This window comes from Nannospalax galili, unplaced genomic scaffold (genome assembly GCF_000622305.1).
Source record: "Nannospalax galili isolate Female #2095 unplaced genomic scaffold, S.galili_v1.0 scaffold619, whole genome shotgun sequence".
NCBI classification, from domain to species: Eukaryota; Metazoa; Chordata; class Mammalia; order Rodentia; family Spalacidae; genus Nannospalax; species Nannospalax galili.
This window is the reverse complement of record NW_008344186.1, coordinates 458,475-478,671: the sequence shown is the minus strand read 5'-3', so window position 1 is coordinate 478,671 and position 20,197 is coordinate 458,475. Positions and strand designations below refer to the sequence as shown.

Genomic DNA, 20,197 nt, shown 5'->3' with positions numbered 1-20,197 from the left:
AGTGGCCAGATTGCTTTTGTCTTCAGGAGTTCCCACACAGGCCCAAGTCAGATAAGGATTAGATGCTCTCAGGTTTTCTCTTAAGGTCTGGATTCCTCCAGGAAGATTTTCACCTCAGGAATTTGGGGGTTGAACTGGCCTGGGAGCCGGGCCGAGGAAAGTTGCTGGTCTAGGGAAGCTGGTGGCCATGTCACTCAGAGATGCAAAGGCAGATAGGGGTGGGAAGCAGCTCCAAGAGCTCCTGGAGACAGCAATGAGGAGCTGGATTGGTCTGGATGCAAAGGATCAGGAAGAGGAAAGGTCAGCCCCTGCGTCCTGGAAAGAGGCTGGCCAGTGGTGCAGTTCCAGGGATGCAGAGGGAGGTGAGGCCAGGGCCAGGCCCAGAAGCAGTGCTCCTGGGGTCCAGAGAAGGCACTGAGTTGGTCTGGATGAAAAGGATCAGGGAGCAGTATTTGTTCCCAGGTGTCTGGAGCCCCTAGACAAGGAATGGGGCAGGGCCCAAACTCGGAGGTGAGAATGGCAGTGGAGATGGGAGGGTGAATGAGGCTGGGGGACTCAAGGCGTGGAGGGCTCAATGGACCCCCTGAGAGAGGCCTCTGGGTAGGAGTGAGGCCTGTGGTGGGTCCTGTAGGCCCAGGGAAGCACAGGGAGGTGAGGGCAGGACCAGGCCCAGAAGCAGAGCTTCTGGTGCCCAGAGAAGGCACTACGTTGATCTGGATGAAAAGGATCAGGGAGCAGTATTGGTTCCCCAGGTGTCTGGGGCCCCAAGACAAGGAATGGGGCAGGGCCCAAACTGGGAAAACACAACAGGTGGTGCCGGGGAGATGGGAAAGTGGATGGGGCTGGGGGAGTCAAGGCTTAGAAGGTGCAATGGACTTACCCCAGAGAGGTCTATGTGTAGGAGTGAGGCCTACAGTGGGTCCTGCAGGCCCAGGGAAGCACAGGGAGGTGAGGGTGGGGCCAGGCCCAGAGGCAGAGCTCCTGGGGCCCAGAGAAGGCACTACGTTGATCTGGATGAAAAGGATCAGGGAGCAATATTGGTTCCCCATGTGTCTGGGGCCCCAAGACAAGGAATGGGGCAGGGTCCAAACCCGGAGGAGAGAACAGTAGCGGAGATGGGAGGGTGAATGAGGCTGGGGGAGTCAAGGCTCGAAGGGTGCAATGGACTTACCTCAGAGGCCTGTGGGTAGGAGAGAGGCCTGCGGCCGGTCCTACAGGCCCAGGGAAGCAGAGCATAAATAAACCATTTTTAAAGCCAGGGAGCAAGGTATAGTCTAGAATAGTCTCTGGGAATCAGAAGTATCCAGTCGGCTGCTCCAGATTTCTCAAAGGCATCCTTGTCCCAGCTGTGAGAATCTGCACCATAGTTAAGGTGAAGTAGGTAGGATTTTTTTTAAGAAACACACTGTTCTTGTCATAATCCAATCAACACATTTTGATGGATCCAAAGCCCCCAGAATAATGGATTTAAACTAAAATCCCCCAGGCCTGAGAAAAACTGTACAAGGAAGTAAAAATGAAAAATAATTCTGAATGCTAAGAACAAGCTGAGCTGACCTTTTTCATGCTCCTCTGCCCAAGTTGGAAATCATCCCAGAAATTCCCCCTACCTCTGCTTGGCACATAGCCACCGCTTTTCTGCTTGGCACATAGCTGCCGCTTGTCTTTAAAAGAAACCTGTGAACTGGGCTCTGGGCTTCTGTCCTCCGAGTGAGGCAGGAGTCCGTTTTGCAAAATGCCATTAAATTCCTTTTGCTATTGCATCTACTGGTTTGAGGACTGAGTTATTGGGGTGCGACCTCCCGTGAATGTAGGGTACCCCAGTCTGGGGGTCCTACAATTATTATTTTGGTCTTTTTGAGACAGGGTCTCCCTGTAGCCCCAGCTCCCCTGGAACTCACTATGTAGACCAGGCTGGCCTTGAACTCACAGAGATCCACCTGCCTCTGCCTCCCAAGTGCTGGGATTAAAGGTGTGCACCCCCACGCCTAGCGCTATTTATTTACTTTTTGAGATAAAGTCTCACTATGTAAATCAGGCTGGCCTTGAATTCACAGAGATCCACCTGCATGTGCCACCCAAGTGCTGAGATCAAAGGATTCACCACCACACCCAGTGTTTGTTAGTAACTTTTAATCTAACCTTTTCTTGGTAAATGCATTGCTAAATGTTAAAGGAGTTTCTATACAGAATCTTTTATTCAAGTAAGTTTTCCAGAGAGCTTTCAAAGCACTGTTATATTATATTAATTAATTACTTCAAGATATATATTTTAAGTACTATGCTGAAAGCTGTGTACTACAAAAACCTAAAGTGAATCACACAGATTCTGCAATCAAGGAATTGAAATGTAAATATTGTCTGAACAGCTGATTATGCTAAGAAGCTTCTGTTAATGATTACTGATATAGAGATGGTAGTTATCCATTAGAGATATATACTGAAGATTGACAGATGAAATGATAATATCCAAGATTTACATCAAAATAATGCAGTGTGATTTGGGAAGAAGTAGAGGGACAGATGGACCACAGCTGGTGACTCTCTACTGGGGATGGGCAATTGTGGGTTCACTGTGCAGTGTTGTATATTTTATATGATTGCATTACTATGCCTCAGTGTCCCCACTCTGAAAAGTTTGTGTGTGTGTGTGTGTGTGTGTGCGTGCGTGTGTGTAGGTATGTATGTGGGCATACATGTGCCACAACACTTGTGGAGGTCAGAGGACAACTTTGTGGAGTTGGTTCTCTCCTTCCACCTTTATGCAGATTCCGGAGATCGAACTCAGGTCATAAGGACTGTGTAGCAAGCACCTTTACACACTGAGTTACCTCGCCAGCCCAACCTGCTATGGGAAATTTTAGTAGAGAGAGATGGAAAAGAGGTGACAAGTGGGAGCTCAGGTGTAGTATCAAGTATGTGAACACTGCTGAGAAGCAGCCATCCTTAGCAAGGTAGGGGAGTCTCAGGTCTCGTGGCTATACGGGTCAGTTCAGGAAAACAGGGATGCAGTTTATCATGCAACCAAGCTTTGGCTAGAGGCTGGACCTAGCAACACAGAAACCTGACAAGAGGCTCTTGTGACTGCAGACACTCATAACCATTCCAAGTACCAAGAACAAATAGCTGTTGGATGCCTAGTCATCAATGGGCCATCTATATCTTCCCTGCCAAGGCTCAGGGAGTATCATGGAAGAAGGAAAAAAAAGAATGTAAGAGCTGGGGAGGAGGGAATGGTGTAGAATGTCCCAGACATAACATGCTGCTGCATGCTTGAACTTATAGCAGCTGTGATCTGTTCAAGACTATACCCTGTCATAGAAGAGGGAGGGGCTCATGGGGCCCCACCCCTGAGGATTGATGGGGAAGGAGGGGCATTTTCTTCAGTGATGTAGTCACTGGTAAGGTATCCTTGCTCTTGTGTAAGGTATCCTTGCTCTTGTATGGATACATACAAGCTCTCACCTATGCTCCTGTAAACAGCCCTAATGAAATTCACTGAGGCATTCATAGTCCAATCAGTCATGAAGTAGACAGGGAGCTCTTTGGGAAGAATTGGAATATGATCAAAATGCAGTATATACATGTGTGAAAATGGTATAATGAAAGCCACGCTATAATTAATATATGCTAACGAAAACATTTTTTAAAAGGCAAAAGGGCCAGAAGATGGAAAAGATATACTTTATTTTTGCTTCCTGTTCTCAGTACAGGCTTGAGAGTCCTGGATTTTAGAATAAAAGAAATACGATAACCAGAGGGAGAAAGCAGAGTGGAGGTGCTGGGTCCCAGGACTCGGGGATATCTGGGAACGCCAGCATTTCTCTATGCCTCATCTCAACTTGGAGTGGAAAGAGCTGGAAACCCCCAAAACCAAAGGGTACAGAACCAAAACCAAAACAAACCAACCAAACAAGGAAACTAGCTCTGACAAAAGCAGCTATCTCTGGTGAGAGGGAAAACTCATAGACAAGACTTGTCCTCCCCAGCAAAGCCCATAGAAGAGGCCAGCCTGGCCCCATTTCACAATGGGTTCCAAGGAGGACCTTGGAATACCAGGTGAGGTTGAGGGAAACAAGGAAAGTAGGGAGTCACGATGTTTACTCCCACCAGGCTGAGATGATTCTATACCTGCCTAAGCCTCAAAAGAATTCTGGGCCTGTGACGGAAGTAGGGACTTTCACCCACCTGGCAGCAACAGGCCAACCAATGCTGCCAGTGGAGGACCTAGAAGGGGCATCAAGAGGCCTTCCTGGGCGGTGAGCAGCAGTGGAAGTCCAGTGGAATTGGACTTGCCCCCACTTGGAGTAAGACACTGTCCCCCTTTCTCTTGTAGAGTGGAGTGTGGGCTAATCAGCTTAGGCAGAAGGACTGGGCAAGATCCTGAGTCTCAAGGCATAAGATGAATAGGTTCTAATACAAAAAAGTCACCTGTCATACAGAGAATCAGAAAGATATCAAACAGTAAAGAAAGATTGCCAACACAGGGATGACAGAGACGCGGAGTGGTCTGGAATGATGTAACATGGACTTCGTCCCTGGGCCAAAGGGAGGGAGGAAGGCCTAGCAATCTTGATCCTCTGGGTAGAGCTACAGCCAGCCAGTCAGGGCAGAGTCAGCAGGGAGTAGAGAGCAGAGCACAGGGACAGAACAAGGGCCCAGAACAGACCCCACCCATGAGCCTGGCAGCCTGGACAACAGTGCAATGGTGCAATGGCCAGTAGCAAGAGAACAACCTTCAACACAAAGGGGAGTCACGAGAGTGGGGGCTAAACACGGAACCCTGGCTTAGCCCCATACTGTGTCCAGAACCATCTCAAAATGAATCAGAGGCTTAAATTCAAAATACAGAACTATGAAAGATGCAGTAACAAAACAAAACAACAAAAAACCAAAACAAACAAACAAAAAAACCAAGAGAAAATGCTTGGGATCCAGTGCCAGGAAGGATTCTTGATCTGACCGACAAATACCACCAGGAAAGGGAAAGTTGATAAACTGGACTGCACTAGAAATGAACCTGTTTTAAGGACCCTGTTAAAAAAGTACACACTGGGAGCAGGGTGTGGAAGCACATACCTTTGATCCTAGCACTCAAGAGGCAGAGGCAGGCAGATTCTGTGAGATCAAGGCCAGCCTGGCCCACAAAATGAGTTATAGGCCAGCTGGAGCTACATGAAGACCCTGTCTCAAAAACAAAACAAAACAAAACAAAGCACACACTGGGAGAAATTAACTGAAAACCATACATCCAGCAAGGAGAATATATAGGAAACTTTCCCAAACTTAACAGTAAAATAAATATCCAGTAAGAAAACGGGCAAAGGCAAAGAGAGAGCTTTTGCTATAAAGGATACATGGTCAGGAAACAGATACATTAAAACACGCCCAATAGGCCTAGCCACGAGGGAAATGTCAGAGCAGGAAACACTGCTGTACACAGATGAGAAAGTCGAAAGCGAAAACCAGTGACAACCAAGGTGCTGGCAGGATGGTAGAATCCACACTGCGTGCCTGCTGGTGGCACATGGAAAGCACAAAGTGGGAACGAACAGAAGAGATCTGGGAGTGCAGGGACACTGGTAGCTTCTTAAGAACTAAACATGAAATTGTCACAAGACTCAGCAATTGCATTGTGGGGTATTTATCCCAGAGAAGTCAGGACCTGTGTCCTCAGAAGCACTAATTCTTATAGTGCTCAGGAATCTACAGTATCTCAGAATGAAGTTTAATTCAAAGGTGGGCAGAAGGCATATGGTTAGGCTAACTTCACTCTTTTCTATAATAACCAACAGCCGGTGTGCGGAGGAAGGTGGCTTTGCTCAGATGTCTACTGGGACGACATGTCCTGAGGCACAGGCCACCCTGGCCTGGTGCAGGTCACCTGGGCTGCACAGTTCACCTTGTCCTGTTCTGAAAAGGCCACGGAAAATGTCTCACAGTAGAAAATAACTGCACTCTGCGTGGTGGTGGGTGGGGACCTGTGTGGTAAGAGCAAGAGCTGGCAATGTCCTGTAGAGCAGAAGCCAGTGCCTACAAATGCCAACCCTTGCACCAAAGGTTATAAAACAAAGCAGGGAGAAATGCAGCACTTACAGCATTTCATGTGGCCCTTCCCTACATCCTGAAAAGAACCTTTTACGGCCTGAACTATAAAGAAGAATTAAACCCCCATCAAAGATCCCAAAGGAAGAAAATTCCAGGAATGGGTTTTACTTGATTGCCTCATCTTTCAAGCTGCCTCCTGGGGCAGGGAGAGGTTAGCTAGAGCTGGGAGACAGTGAGTGAGAAGACGCCGGACTCCACTCGGCAACAGAAGCACTGAGACCCACATTTAACTCAGTAATGTCCTGCCTACCACTCTGACTTTGCCTCTTTAGCAGGACTAGTCAGGGTGATCCTAATTCCAGTGCAGAAAAAGAAAAGCTTAGAATAATCATGCAGCTCTGAACTAAAGCAGTCATCAGTGGGTAGAGCGTTCCAGGCTGGACACAAGACCCCAGCACCTGAAGGGCCACAGCTCTCAGACTGAGGGACGGAGTGAAAAGCCCAGCATTAGAACAACATGTTCAGAGACAGTGCTCAGCAAAGACAGCATTTTAACCAGGGACACCTGAGTGTCTATCCACCAGGGCCATTATTTGCACGTCCTCACCACTCCATACACCCTGTCTTTTGACTTTAAGTCATGTGATTAAATTGGTAATATTTTATTTTTAGAACTAGGTAGGGGTAAATGATTCTTGTTATTTATCTTTTTATAGACCTTATGTTGCAAAGCAAAAGCACAAAAAACTTACATTAATATAACATCCCTACTAACCTCAGAGGCAGTCCTTATTGCCCCACAGTGGCTGAGGCTGCAGACCTGCCTTCCCTCCTTCCTTGCGTCCCCTTAACAGAGATAGTCTAGACTAAAATAGAAAGAACGTAACTACATGGCTTGCTTATGTTAAAGTTGTACCAGAATTTGAATTTTTTTACTGAGCTGGTGAAAATGCTGTCCCTAGGGGCTGGAGAGATGGCTCAGCAGTTTAGAGCACTGGTTGTTCTTGCAGAAGACCTGTGTTCAAATCCCAGTACCCACATGGCAGCTAAGAACTGTCTGTAACTCCAGTCCCAAGGGATCTGACAGTCTCTTCTGACCTCCATGGGCACTACACGACACGGGTGCACTTACCTACATGCAGGCAATATATGAATACACATAAAATAAAAAAGAAAAAGAAAATGCTGTTCCTAAGTACACTTAACATTTATAGAGATAACTGATAACGAGAGGCTGGGAGAAAGCTCAGCCATAAAGTGCTTCTCCTATAAGCATGAGCACTTGAATTTGGATCCTTAGCATCCACATAACAAGCCGGGTGCAGCAGTATGTACCTTAACTCCTGTGCTGGGAGGGTGGAAGATGGTGCTAGAGCTCCATGGTCAGCCAGTCTAGCCAAACTGATGAGCTCCAGATTTAGTGAGAGATAGCACCTCAAAAAATAAAGTGGGGGGTGGGGTATGGTGGCACACACCTTTAATCCCAACACTTCACTCAGGAGGCAGAGGCAGGCAGATCTCTGTGAGATGGAGGCCAGCATGGTCTACATAGCAAGTTCCAGGCCAGTTGGGGCTACAGAGACCTTGATATAAGGAAAGCAGTAAACTGAAGTCTAGGGTAATTTTGTAGCCACAGCAAAAACAAAACAAAAAAACAGAACACCTAGATGATGAGTTGATTACTTATTTAAAGTGGTTCCTGATGTACAAACATCTCACATCACATAAAGGAAACAATCTGAAGTTGAGCAGGTTAACCATGTGACAGAAAACACTTCGCTACTTGTATTTTGCTTTCAATATCATTTAGCAAAATAACAGCACTAAGGTTTTTAAAAAAACTATTAAATTGGTACTAGTTTCAAGGAGGCACTTTCCTTTCTAGGAAACCACCCACGTAGCCTACTGCTCTGTTAACCTCTTGCTGAGGAAGAGACAGCAAGTGGTGCCAGGAAATGAGATTTGTGCATTACGTTTAAGCAAGTATGTTTTGCTAGAACAATGCAAAGTGAGAAAATGAAGATCAAGATAGCTAGGCAAAGCAGCCATCACACTAAGTGGAATGTTGATAAGAACAACCCACAGATCAGGAAGAAAGAGCCTCAGGGCAGCAGTAGAGAGCACACAGAGAGGCACTGGCTCAGGTCAAGAGGACCCTGTACGGGTTACTGACACCTGGTAAGGACAGAGTCAAATGAGGGAAGATGACTGAAAATGGAGGGAGGGAACTGGCAACATCCAGGGTACGTGTCTAGTTCCCTCTATGACATTAAAAGTAAAGTGTCATCAAGAATCACACACAGGCAGCAGGGGACTCACTGGTGGGTTAGTTACATATCGATGGCATGGGCAATACTCAGCTAGTGGTGGGTAAAGCCCTGGCAGGGGAGGACACTGGGCAAGGAGTGGCGCTGGCAAGTAGGGGCTCTCCAGAGGACCTTGAATAAAGAGCTCACTTAGGTAGCTCTAAGCGACATTTGTGTAACAAAAATGTGTAGAAACTTATATCACCTTGAGGGTCCCCTCTGCCCCTGAACTGCACGTAGCAGATGCTCCAGGCATATATCTACAGCTCACTCTATACTTTGCATAGCCAGTTCTCCCAAAGTTGGGCTCAAAAGGCATCTGTCGCTTGCCTCTGCCTTCACAGTAGTCAGGGTGGTCACCGTAAATCAGAAACACCCTACAGCACAAGCCCACAGGCTCACACACCCTGGTGTATGTCTGTATGCCTCACCATGGCCCACTGGAGCCTGTTCACTGTGCTCTCTCTCCAGGTTGAAAGGATTCAGCTTGGCTTGATGCATCTATCTTGAGTCACAATTGCCAGGAAATCCCTGAGCAACTCTGGCCTATTTCCCTGCATCATATCCTACTCACCATCAGTATCAGAAATGTGCTAGCAACTTTACTTTTACTTAGATACAAACCAGGTTCATTCCAGCTTGGATGGAAGCCATTGCTCTAAACATCTATAAGCACCCTCTTTCTGCCCCAAGAGGTGGGAACATAACACTTTTCCTGTGGCCTCTGACCATGCTTTCTGTAAGTCTCCAACAAACTGCACTCTGCCATCATGATCTGTCTGCCTCTTTCTTTGGTCTCTTGGCACCTTCCACCAATGGCTGCCGGTTGTTTCATGCTGGTTTTTCTGAAACTCTGGGCTGGAAGCCTATACAATATTTCTTAATCAGGGATCAGCAATGCTCTTACCACAGATTTCTGCAGGGCTCCTGCCTCTCCTCTGCTCAAGCTCCAGCTCATACACCTACTCAGAGAGGCTTCCACCATTACCCCACCCAAGTATTGCTCTCATTCCAGGCACAGAGTCTACCACCTTCAGACTGCTTTCCTCTTCCCATGGCTAAGGCTCAAGAGGGTTAAGCAGGCTTGGTCTCCTTTCTACTTCCAGCAACCAACAATGTCTGTCAGCCTTTAAGATGCACAGCCCAGTGAAGATGGGCTGAGTGAGTACTGAGCTCTGCTCTTTGGAGCTCTACCCACCTCCCTATAGTACTTATACTAGATATATAGGTGAATTTCCAGCCTGAATGCCACAGTCATGGTCCCTAACTCTCCACATCTTCATGTGGCTGATAGAGTTGTTTCCCCAAAGTAACCCAGAGTACCCAGAGGGCCAGGGAATTCTTGGGATGCTTAGCTGCCTTGGATGGTACCTTCTGTTTCTAATATTGGTTAGTCATTAAAACAGGGCTGCATGCTGGGCATGGTGGCGTGCCTTTAATCCCAGCCCTCAGGAGGCAGAGGCAAGTGGATCTCTGTGAGATCGAGGCCACCCTGGTTCATACCGTGACTTCCAGGTGGGCTGTGACTAGGGAGACCCTATCAGAAAACAATCAGCAACAACAACAACACAACCCAAAACAAGGCTGCACACCATTATTTATCAAAAGAGAAAACACAGACTTTTATCAATTATTTCTAATTTAACATTTTTTGCTAGAATGTGCAAATTAGATAGCAATATGTCCAGATGTGGTCTAGCCACCTGCAACCAAGCTAATGTACATCTACTGTGCCCAGACATATACAGCTGAATCTGTACGGCTGAGGGCCAGTTGAGTTTACAAAGAATGCCAGGTACTAGCAGGGCCAATAGCCCCTATATAGACAGGACAAGTACAGAGATAACCATGGTGAGGACTAGAATCCCAATTTCCCACCAGTTCTTTACTTAGCATGCCACCTACATATATGACTTCCCTCCTCAGAAAGGTTATGTGAGTTTCCCCCAGGAAGTACCTTACAAGTTTGCTGTCAGGGTGGAGCTGTGGGTACTGCCAGGCTCAAAAGACCAGAACCAGCAATTCCTCTGGGTGAGACCCCAGATCCTCACATAGACAGAGGTGGTCCTTGGTCTATGGCACCTACCTTGCCAGCAGCCTATGACCCCTATGTCTACAGCACCTAGCAGGGCAGCTTCTGGGTACACAAAAGTGGGTATCTAATCAGGGTATCCCTATTCCTGAGCACATCTGCGCTCACTGGACCAAGGTGCTTCTGGGGGCCAGCCACATAAGCTGTGTCTGCTTCCTCTGCAATGACTGAGTCCATACTCAACAGTATATGCCTATAGACTGAGGTCCTTGACTGGAAGTGATTGTAAATGGAAAGGCTGTAAGCTGACTAGATCAATGGGAGAGGCACCTGCTTGGCATAATCAAGAGTAAACAGTGTATTGCGGGTGCTTTTATTATCCTTTGCTGAGGGACATACATTCTCTATTCAGGTCCCTTTCCACTGGACTCTGTCTGGTAACAGTCTGGGTTGTGCAGGACGGTGGTTGATGAGTGAGTGTGTCGATGCTGGGGGAGTGTTCTGCTGAGACTTGCCAAGGCCTACAGGTTCTCTGATTTGATCTGTGACACACCTTCCTTATAGGGGATCTGCATGCCACAAGAGTCGGTCCTTGTGACTTAGCACCAGCATAGTCTGCATACAGCCAGCATTCCTGCGTATCAGTTTTGAACTTATTCCAGAAAGAAGCCAGTTCAACACAGAGCCTCTGGGCACACTTCTCCACGTCCCTGGTTAGTGTGGCTGTTCTTGATGAGTCAGGTCGCCAGTCTAACCTGACAACAGAAAATGATGGTGATGGAACCCAGGACAGCAGATACAGGCTGACTACGTCTGCCACATGACCTGAAGAGCCCCCAAACTCTGGCTATTTATCTCAGGAGAATCAAAGTAATCCCAACATTAACATATTCAAGTCCCAGTTCAACTTGTTTTCTGTTACCTTCCAGGTAAATATCTATCATGGGGCTTTAAAAAATGACTAAAAATGGGGTAATAAACCAGCTTTGCATCTATAAATTAACAGAGAAGACCAATGGCATCCTGCTCTCTCTAGAAAGAGCATTTACCATAACTAAATTATCAGGAAAAGACTAGAATTCTACCCAGTGTGTGAGTTAAAACCCCATGAGTTAATTCCATATCCAGAAACATTTTTAGTATGTGAGAATTTAGACACATGAAATCTAGAATACTCTGCTTGTATTTAATAAGCTTTCCTTTTCGTTGAGATGATAAACAGAACAAAGCCACTGGTGATGTCTCTAATTGCAGAGTCATTACAGCAAAGTGGCACAGGGCATCTGTGAAGGAGCAAAGCCTGAAATACAGCAGCAGTCTGAGTGCTACAAGTGTGCACAAACCCATGAGAGGCAGTGCAAACTAGAAGCAGCTTCCTCAGAGAGCTCAAAAGACAGGCAAGAAGATGATGTGTGTAGTCCGTACACCCCTACTACACATGACTGCCAGTGACAGGCAAAGGGTCTCAAAAAGCGCCCAGCAAAAACAGCAGAAGGTCATCTTCCCAGGCACCTTAGCTGAGGGCTCTGCACATTCCTCCCACATGAGGGACCATGGTGGCTCCTCCACAGTCAGAAGTCATCATCTTCCAGAAAAGCCAAGCAGAGGAAGGCTGTGTCCTCCCTGAAAGCAAAGCTGGGCTTCTTTGGTCTTTCAAATGCTACTACAACTGTTAATATAAAGACACACACCTGATTAAAATAGACACAAAAATCTTTAACAAGGTTATTTTTAAAGTTCCCTCTCATTGTCTAAAAAGTGAAGAAAAATGTCTGTTGAGGGACTTGGGAGGCGGTGCTTCTTGGTGCATGCCTTTAATCCCAGCACTAGGGAGGCAGAGGTAGGCCAATCCTTGCCAGTTTCAGGCAAGCCTGGTCTATATAGTAAGTTCCAGGCCAGCCAGGGCTTCATAAGACCCTGTCTCAAAAAACCAAACCAAACAAAAACAAAACAAAGCAACCTAAGCCCACAAAGCCAGACCTGCTGGAGTGTGACCCCCGTGGCATGGTGTGCCTTCCATATCACTGTCCACAGGGCCAAACAATTCCAAGAATCAGAAGGAACAAGTGTGGGGTGAACTAGGTTGGCAAGATGCCTAGCTCTCCCTGGGCACATCACCCTCCAAGTAGAGGGTCAGGCATGATTTGGTTCATGGTCAGAGTAACACTAAAATACAAAGCCTTAGAGAGTCACTAAACTTCCAACTCTAATACAAGTAACTAAGGTTCGAAGAACATGGCTAAGGCTTTGCTCATATTCAAAGATTCAGCTGTAAGGATTGCCATCTTCACTTTTTGAAAAAGTCTGTTTTAGTTCTATATTTCCTAATTTATTGCAAAGAATCTACCCACCTACCCATCTTTATCTAAGCCTTCCTCCTATACATACACAGACATTATCTACACAGAACTCCAAATACACACTTCTCCTGGGATACAGCCACCCCAACCTAGGATGAATTCTGTTTCCACACCTCTGCAGCACCAATAGCCAGCACAATGATACACTTCTTACAATGTCACAGTGAGCCCACATGTACTGCAAGCTCTAGCTTATTGGTCTGAGATACAGAACACACAGCTGTTAAAGAGACAGACAAGTCAATAGGACGTGGGGACACTCAGGAAATAACAATACTTCATGGTAATCTGGGGGAAAAATGAAGAAGCGATGGAGTTAGTGCTGTTAGCCCTAGCCATGGAGCTGTTGCACAGTGACCCTGAGCCACTACAAAATGATGCCACGGTACAAAAGAACCAAAGATCTCTCAACTCTCTGATACAATTTTGCAAATTTGAGGCATTTATTTTATCCTACTATAACTACTATACATACTGTTCAAAATGTGTATACTTTATGCCTAAGATTAAATTATATAATTTTTAAGGCCCATGGTGATATTTCCAGATGCCTCTTTGTCCATGCCTATGTTCTATCTGGCTAACTCTTCCCTGATAGCCACCTCAGTGGGGTTCTGGGGGACAAGTGAAATGAAAGACCCTGGCGGGATGAAGCCAGGGGCTGACAGAACAATGGACAAGACAGCATCCCCAAGAGAAGAATGGGGGTGTGACTAAGGAAGAGACGATGGCAGGCCCACGGGCTCGTGGGAGCTGGGCGCTTCTAATCTCTCCTGAATGAATTTTCAGTATGCTCACGCTGTCCTTGCGTGGTTCCACAGCCAAGAAAACATCAGCAGTTAGGGTCATCCAGAGAGCTAGACTCTGGACTTCTAATGATGTCGTGGGTCCATCTCCCACGGTAAATGTTCTTTGTGGCATCTGACCCTGCTTTCTGGCTGGCACAACCAGCTTCTGATACGTACCTCCCACTGTTGGCCTCAAGTGGAGATGACTCCAAGTGAGTTCAGACCATCTGCTTAGGAGAAAGGACTAAGAACAAGGAAGCCTGGGTTCCCAAGCAACTGTGAAGGACAGTTCCATCACAGAGCACCAGGCTCACTCCCTTTTTGTTTAAACATTTAATTTATTATTTTTATTTTAGGTGTATGAGTGTATTGCTTGCATGTAGTCCATTTTGTGCAATGCCCTTGGAGGTCAGAAGAGGGTGTTGGATCCCCTGGAACTGGAGTTAAGGACAGTTGTTAAGCCTCTACGTGGGTGCTGGGAATTGAACCTGGGTCCTCTGCAAGAGCAGCCAGTGAGTGCTCTTAAACACTGAGCCATCTCTCCAGCCCCCAGGCTCACTTCTTACATGGCCATTGCCCCCTCACCCTCATCCTAAGCCCACCTGCCCAGCATAGGCCCTTTCTCCTGCTCCTTAACATGGCATATCTGTGCAATAGCCACATCTAGAAAAGGGCCACATACCCTGAAGCAAGACAGAAACAAACTTTCAGACCAGAGTCCACTATAAAGGAACAAAAATTTCACAAGACAGTCTATATAACAGCTCTCTGTCTTTCAAAGTGAATGCATAGCAACAATGCATTTTCAAGACTGCCCTTACCTGCTCTACTTACACCGTATATTTAAACTCTGGCTTATTCAAATATTACAATTTATGCTCTAGAATCAAAGGAAAAAAAGACACTCACGTAAACTATACTTTCAATATTAACATAATTACACTGAGAATTGGCACTGCTGAGATTTATTCTGGATCCAATTTCTGTAACATTCTAAGCATGACTTCACAGATATGCTTGCTTTAGGACTTCAGCTGCTAGCCTGGAATTCACTGCTGTCGATGGAATGCACCATCCTTCTGAGAGGAACTCTGGCCCTGGCAGCAAGGTCCTCAATTGTGCCATGAAGTCATCAGCACAGATGCAATAAGAGATATGCCACACCTGTGACATCGCATTCTACACCTGACCCTTCAGCCACAACTGCTGCTGCTCTCTGGAGGCAGCAGCTTCTATGCTTGGGGCCCTCTCGTAGGCAGCATCACAAAACAAGCATCTTCTACTCTCACCAAAGCCTGGGAATTTCTTCCTGTCTGCACGCACAGCGGCCATAAATCACAGAAATCACGTCTCTAGTCCACAAGAGTTCAGGCGGCCCAGAGCAAACCTCAAGTCCGAAAGCAAGGACTGTCACTCTACTCCTGAAATCCTGTTACGACAGCTGTGCTATGAACATCCAAATCTCTGTTGCCAGGATGCTGATGCTGATGCACAAGTTCCTCATGCACTTGTTGGATGGGTAGGTGGATGTGCAGATGGGCGAATGCCACCCCACCTTACACCTCCAACATTCACTTTGTTCTGCATCTCAGAGAGGCCCCCTCTACAACATAAGAGTACAGCTAGGGGAGAAGCTGCATGACAGAAACTTGGGAGTACCCAACACCAGCTGCTCTCTTCACTCTGTGCAAGGAAGACAGCTCTGGGTCTCAGGGCTATTCTTCAACAGTTTTCAGAGGACATACACCTCTACTGATACAGATCCTTATTTCCACAATATGCCCAATGCCATTAACCTCTCCATCTTAGAAACAGGGCAAGAGAGGCTGGTCTCAGACCAAAGCAGATAACAATGGCCTTTACACGTATACAGAAGGATAGGGCACAATGTGTTCTCACACTTGAGGCAACAAAAGACTCAATGAGAATGTCCTTGATCTGGAAACATGGACCTTACTTGTACAATGTGGTGGTAGCGATGTGGAAACATAGTGAAGGAGCATCTCTACACTCCATCCTGCCCTCACCAGTCACTTACACAATAGTTGAGGTCTGGGTGGGTAAAGGGAATGACCCTGAGCAGGCTCTAATGTACCCTACAGTCTGGCCAAGTTATAGGCTTCCTTCAGGCCTGGACCAGCAGCATCTGCCTGAACCAAATAGCTCTCCTTCCCACAGTACTTTCTGGTGTGTTAGTGGCTCCTTCTGAGTCACACACAAGCTGACCAATGTTTGTCCTGTGGAGGGTAGCAGTCACATGGCAAGTGCAGGAGTGAGGGAAAAATCACTGAAATTGTATTGCTATCACAGCCCACTACAACAAGCAGCTTGCCACTAAATTATTTCAACACAGAACTAAATTTAAAAGGCATGCATTATCCCAGTCTTAGAAAAACCACAATTCATTACACATAATTTGCTGCCCCTTAAAACAACAGAAAAAAGGACTGGAGAGATGACTCAGCAGTTAAGAACACTGGTTGTTCTTGCAGAAGACCCAGGTTTGAATCCCAGCACCCACATAGCAGCTAACAACTGTCCGTAACCCCAGCCCCAGGGGATCCAACAAGCCTCTTCTGACCTCCACAGGCATTGCACGACATGGGTGCACTTACCTACATGCAGGCAATACACGCATACACATAAAATAAAAAAATAAGTAAAATTTTAGATGGGCGTGGTGGAGCATGCCTTTAATCCCAGCACTTGGGAGGCAGAGGCAGGCGGATCTTTGTGAGTTCGAGGCCAGCCTGATTCTACATAGTAAGTTCCAGGACAGCTAGGGCTCAAGGGGGACCCTGTCTCAAAAAAAAAAAAAAAAAAAAAAAAAAAAATTAAAAAGTGACAAAAAAGATCATATTTTGTATCTTAAATTACTTTGCTAAATGGTACAATGGGATGGCTAGTCTTCATAACCTCCACTGTTTGAAAGGTATTTTTATTAGTTTTAAAGATGGTGCATATTCTAAAATATCAAGAGCTAGTGCCACCACACAGCCATGCTGCTTAGTAACTCACAATGAGCTTATTCAGAGGCATGATCAGGAGCAAAGTCCCATAGTCATAGGCTAACTGCTATCTTGTGACACCCAGTTCTTTAAGATGCTAGGCTGAAGAATGCAGCCTTACAGCAGAGTTTTCCTGCAGCAGAACACAGCCCTGGAGTACTCGAGGAGGGCACCACGAACTGCCACTGCAGTGAGCTCAAGGAATGAGCTCAGAATTAGGCTTGGACTTTTCAACCTTCTCCTATCCTAAGTGGCTAGTGCTAAGGTCCAGAGACCAAGTGCCATTTCTAAATTCAGGATATTGGACCAGTATTTCCCACAAATTTGACATCTCATCTGATGTCATGACGTTCTGTCTTTCAAAACTTAACTGAGGACAAAAAGGCCAGCAGGAGTGGGACCCTTCCAAGATGAGCGCAAGTGGGTAAGAGGCCAGCTCTTCCGAGCTTTTCTTTGTTCTATGTAACAGCACTGAAAACACCATGTACCCTCAAGGGCACAGGCACAGAGCCTGCAAGGACTTAGGGACCATGATGTCTTCCTAGCCCCAACATTTTATTAGGTACCCTGGTCTTTGTTACACTGAGCAAAAACTGTTAAGATTGCTATCTCCTGAAATTAATTTCTTCTTCCTTTTTTGAAAACTATAGCTCAGCTGGGCGTGGTGGCGCATGCCTGTATAGTCCCAGCACTTGGGAGGCAGGGGCAGGCGGACCTCTGTGAGTTCAAGGCCAGCTTGGTCTACATAGTGAGTTCCAGGACAGCTGGGGCTATGGGGAGACCTTGCTTCAACAAGACAAAAAAGAAAAAACAAACAAACAAACAAACAAACAAAACTATGGCTCATTTTATCTTCTGAGGAATGCCCACTGCTGGCTACAGAGCCTGCCATGATAACAGGTCATGTCCTAAACCTGTGGTGGTGGAGGCAGTGGCACTGAGGCTGCCTGGGAAAGCAGAGTCAGGGCAGTGAGGCATGCTGCACAGCCAGAGGCTCCCAGCAAAAAGCATCTTTTCACTGGTATATCTACTGTTTCCAATTATATGATGTTCAATTACTGGTGATAGTTTCTTAAGAAATGTTTCTCCCCTCCAAAAGACAATGGTTTGTAATTTTTATAGAAATGGACAACTTTTTAATTTGGTTTTAAGAAAAAAATATGGATTTTAATGTCTTAAAACATTAATGTTGAATTAAGAGCTGAAGTTAGCCAGGGTGCTTACTGCGGGATTTGCCCTCCGCTCCTGCAGATGGGAAATGTTTCCACATGTCAGCTATGGCCCTGCCCTCCTAGCATAACATGCAGATTTAGGGCAGAAAGTCAGTAATGAAGAGTGACAGCAAAAGGCAGTCATTACGAATCATCTACCTAGAGAAAAGCCTTGCAATGCTCAAAGCTACAAACTTTAAGGCTGCGCACATCTTTCCAAAGGTACCCTGCAGACTGTGAAGCTAAAAAGATCTCTGCTCCCATTTACAGACATGCTTTCAAAGCTTCCTTTGTCAGCCAGTCCTACCAAATTTCATAAAATGCCAGCCAAAGACAGGCATTACGACCAACGGGGAAGAAGAGAAGCATCGGTACCAACAAGGTCGAGCCACAGCAGCCCACCCCAGAAAACACTTCTGTGTAGCGTGCAAGCTCCACCTTATGTGTCCGAGTAATTAGTTACCTCTCCTCTCGGAGCGCTTCTTGCGCCTCCTTTTATATCGGCGGCCCACGATGCTGAAGAAGGCCCCCGTGGCCAAAGTCCCCAAGCCCAGTGATGCCATATGGACCGAAGAGTGGTTACCGGCCCCGGTCTGTCCCAGGCTCATTCTGTGTCCCTCAGTCACTCGGCAATAACACAGAAGATCACTCGGGTGTGCACAGCTGAGACTTGAGGCGACAGCCACCTCTGCCGGCAGGACGCAGCGTCTGACTGCTCCTCTGTTCCAGGCTCGTTCATCAAGTCACAGAATTAGGCAGAATTGGGTTGAATGGGACCCAAACACACATGACTTCCTCACACACCACCCAGAAAGTGACATGTGACAGTTAACCCTCCAATGCAGGCATAAAGCACCAGGAAGGAGAGAAGCATAGCGCCTGCAAATCTTTCTAGGAAAATAACCTTCCAGAGCAAGCACTAAAGTCCTGTTTAAACAGATTCCTAAAGCAATGAAATAACAGCACCAATGAAGGAGTACAGTTGATAAATAAATGCAGGAAACAAACAAGCAACCCAGACAGCTGAATGGACAATGCAGACAGCACAAACCCCAGAGATAAGCATGAAAACACCAGTGAGTGGCCCAGGGGAGTTCCCAAGACAGGAAAATGTGGCCCACCTTCAAACACTGCCCCTCCCAACTCCTGCTCCTCTCCTCATTTATGTGTCTGGGATCAGGGCTGACCTGGGTTCTTCATGATTGTAGAGCATGGGTACAATGAATACCCTACTGATGCTGGGTGCTCAAAGGTGGGGGCAGACACTAGCCCCTTTGTGTTTTCTACCATGCCTAGGGGACTGACACATAGAGCAAGCCTGGGCACAGCATGGTACTATGACCAGCAAACCCACACTCCACACATTGTACACAAATACACATACACATACATATATATATATGCATATGTGTGAATATATGTATATATTATATATACACAAGTCACATATCCACACCATGTATGTACAAGCTTGTAAAAACATGCCCAGATGACACATAATAGGTGTACATGTGCACATGTATGTGTGTACATATACACACCACACAGCACACGATGCCTCTGTCACTCAGGATCCAGCAGTAATGCTGACACAGCACAACAACCTTCAGCCCTCAAAATGCTCAGGTCAGACACATGCTGTCAGACTCCAGTGAGACTTGTCACATCTCAGGCCTGAGTCTCTGGAACAAAGAACTGCATGCAAATGCCTTGCAGAAGAGCTGTCAGGGGGGTCAGTGATGGAGAAGACGGAATGAAGAAAACCCAGGGTCAGAGAAAACACAAATGAACTGGTCAGTTCTTTCCTGACACCATGCATGGTATAACAGAAACCTTCAGCACCCATTTCCCAACTTGCTGCTCCAAAGGTTCACAAGTTAGTCACACATGTGTAAGAAACAACAAATATTAGTCTTTTCTTTCAAACACTATAAAATATTTTACAAGGAATTCTAATGTTCTAATCACTCCCTCCCCATCCTACAGAAACTTCTGATTTATGATGAATTCTAATCTTTTGATTGGCCCCGCCTACCCTACAAAAACTCTTGATTTATGACAAGGGAGTCTAATCTTCTGATTGCCCCTAACACCTGCCCTATAAAACTTTCAGTTATGAAAGAAGGAAGAGTCCTAGTGCAGGCCTGGGAGTGGAGGGGGGAAGGCTGAGCCCTTCCCTCTCTTTGGCCAAGCCCCCCATTTTCCTTTTCTTCCTTTGTACAGATTCTTAGCCAAGGAAAGACTGTGAAGTTGGACCCCAGCCAATGGGGAAAGACACAGTTCTATTGCGTTAGGAGTTCGGATAAACTTATCATATCTCCTATTTGGTCTGTTTGCTTCTCCATCTCTCTGTTGTGAGAAGCCACCCTTTCGATCAGAAGTAAAGCTCTGCCTTGTTGAGACGCTCTAATTGGAGCAGTGGTAGTCTTTCCCTTGCAACCGTG

The 20,197-nt window shown here is 46.4% G+C and overlaps 1 protein-coding gene across 5 annotated transcripts in view; it reads right to left on the bottom strand.

Moving 5' to 3' along the window:
* Adarb1 (adenosine deaminase RNA specific B1) overlaps nucleotides 1–20,197 on the bottom strand; it is a 139,641-nt gene that overhangs the window by 45,406 nt on the left and 74,038 nt on the right. For 2 of the 5 annotated variants that reach the window (XM_008840428.2, XM_008840434.2), the window contains exon 1: nucleotides 18,217–18,326. The exons of the other annotated variants lie outside the window; for them this stretch is intronic. In XM_008840428.2, the coding sequence (XP_008838650.1) occupies nucleotides 18,217–18,316 (100 nt within the window). In that variant the 5' untranslated portion in view covers nucleotides 18,317–18,326. Of the gene's footprint in view, nucleotides 1–18,216; nucleotides 18,327–20,197 lie in introns of those variants that run through there. 5 annotated transcript variants of the gene reach the window in all.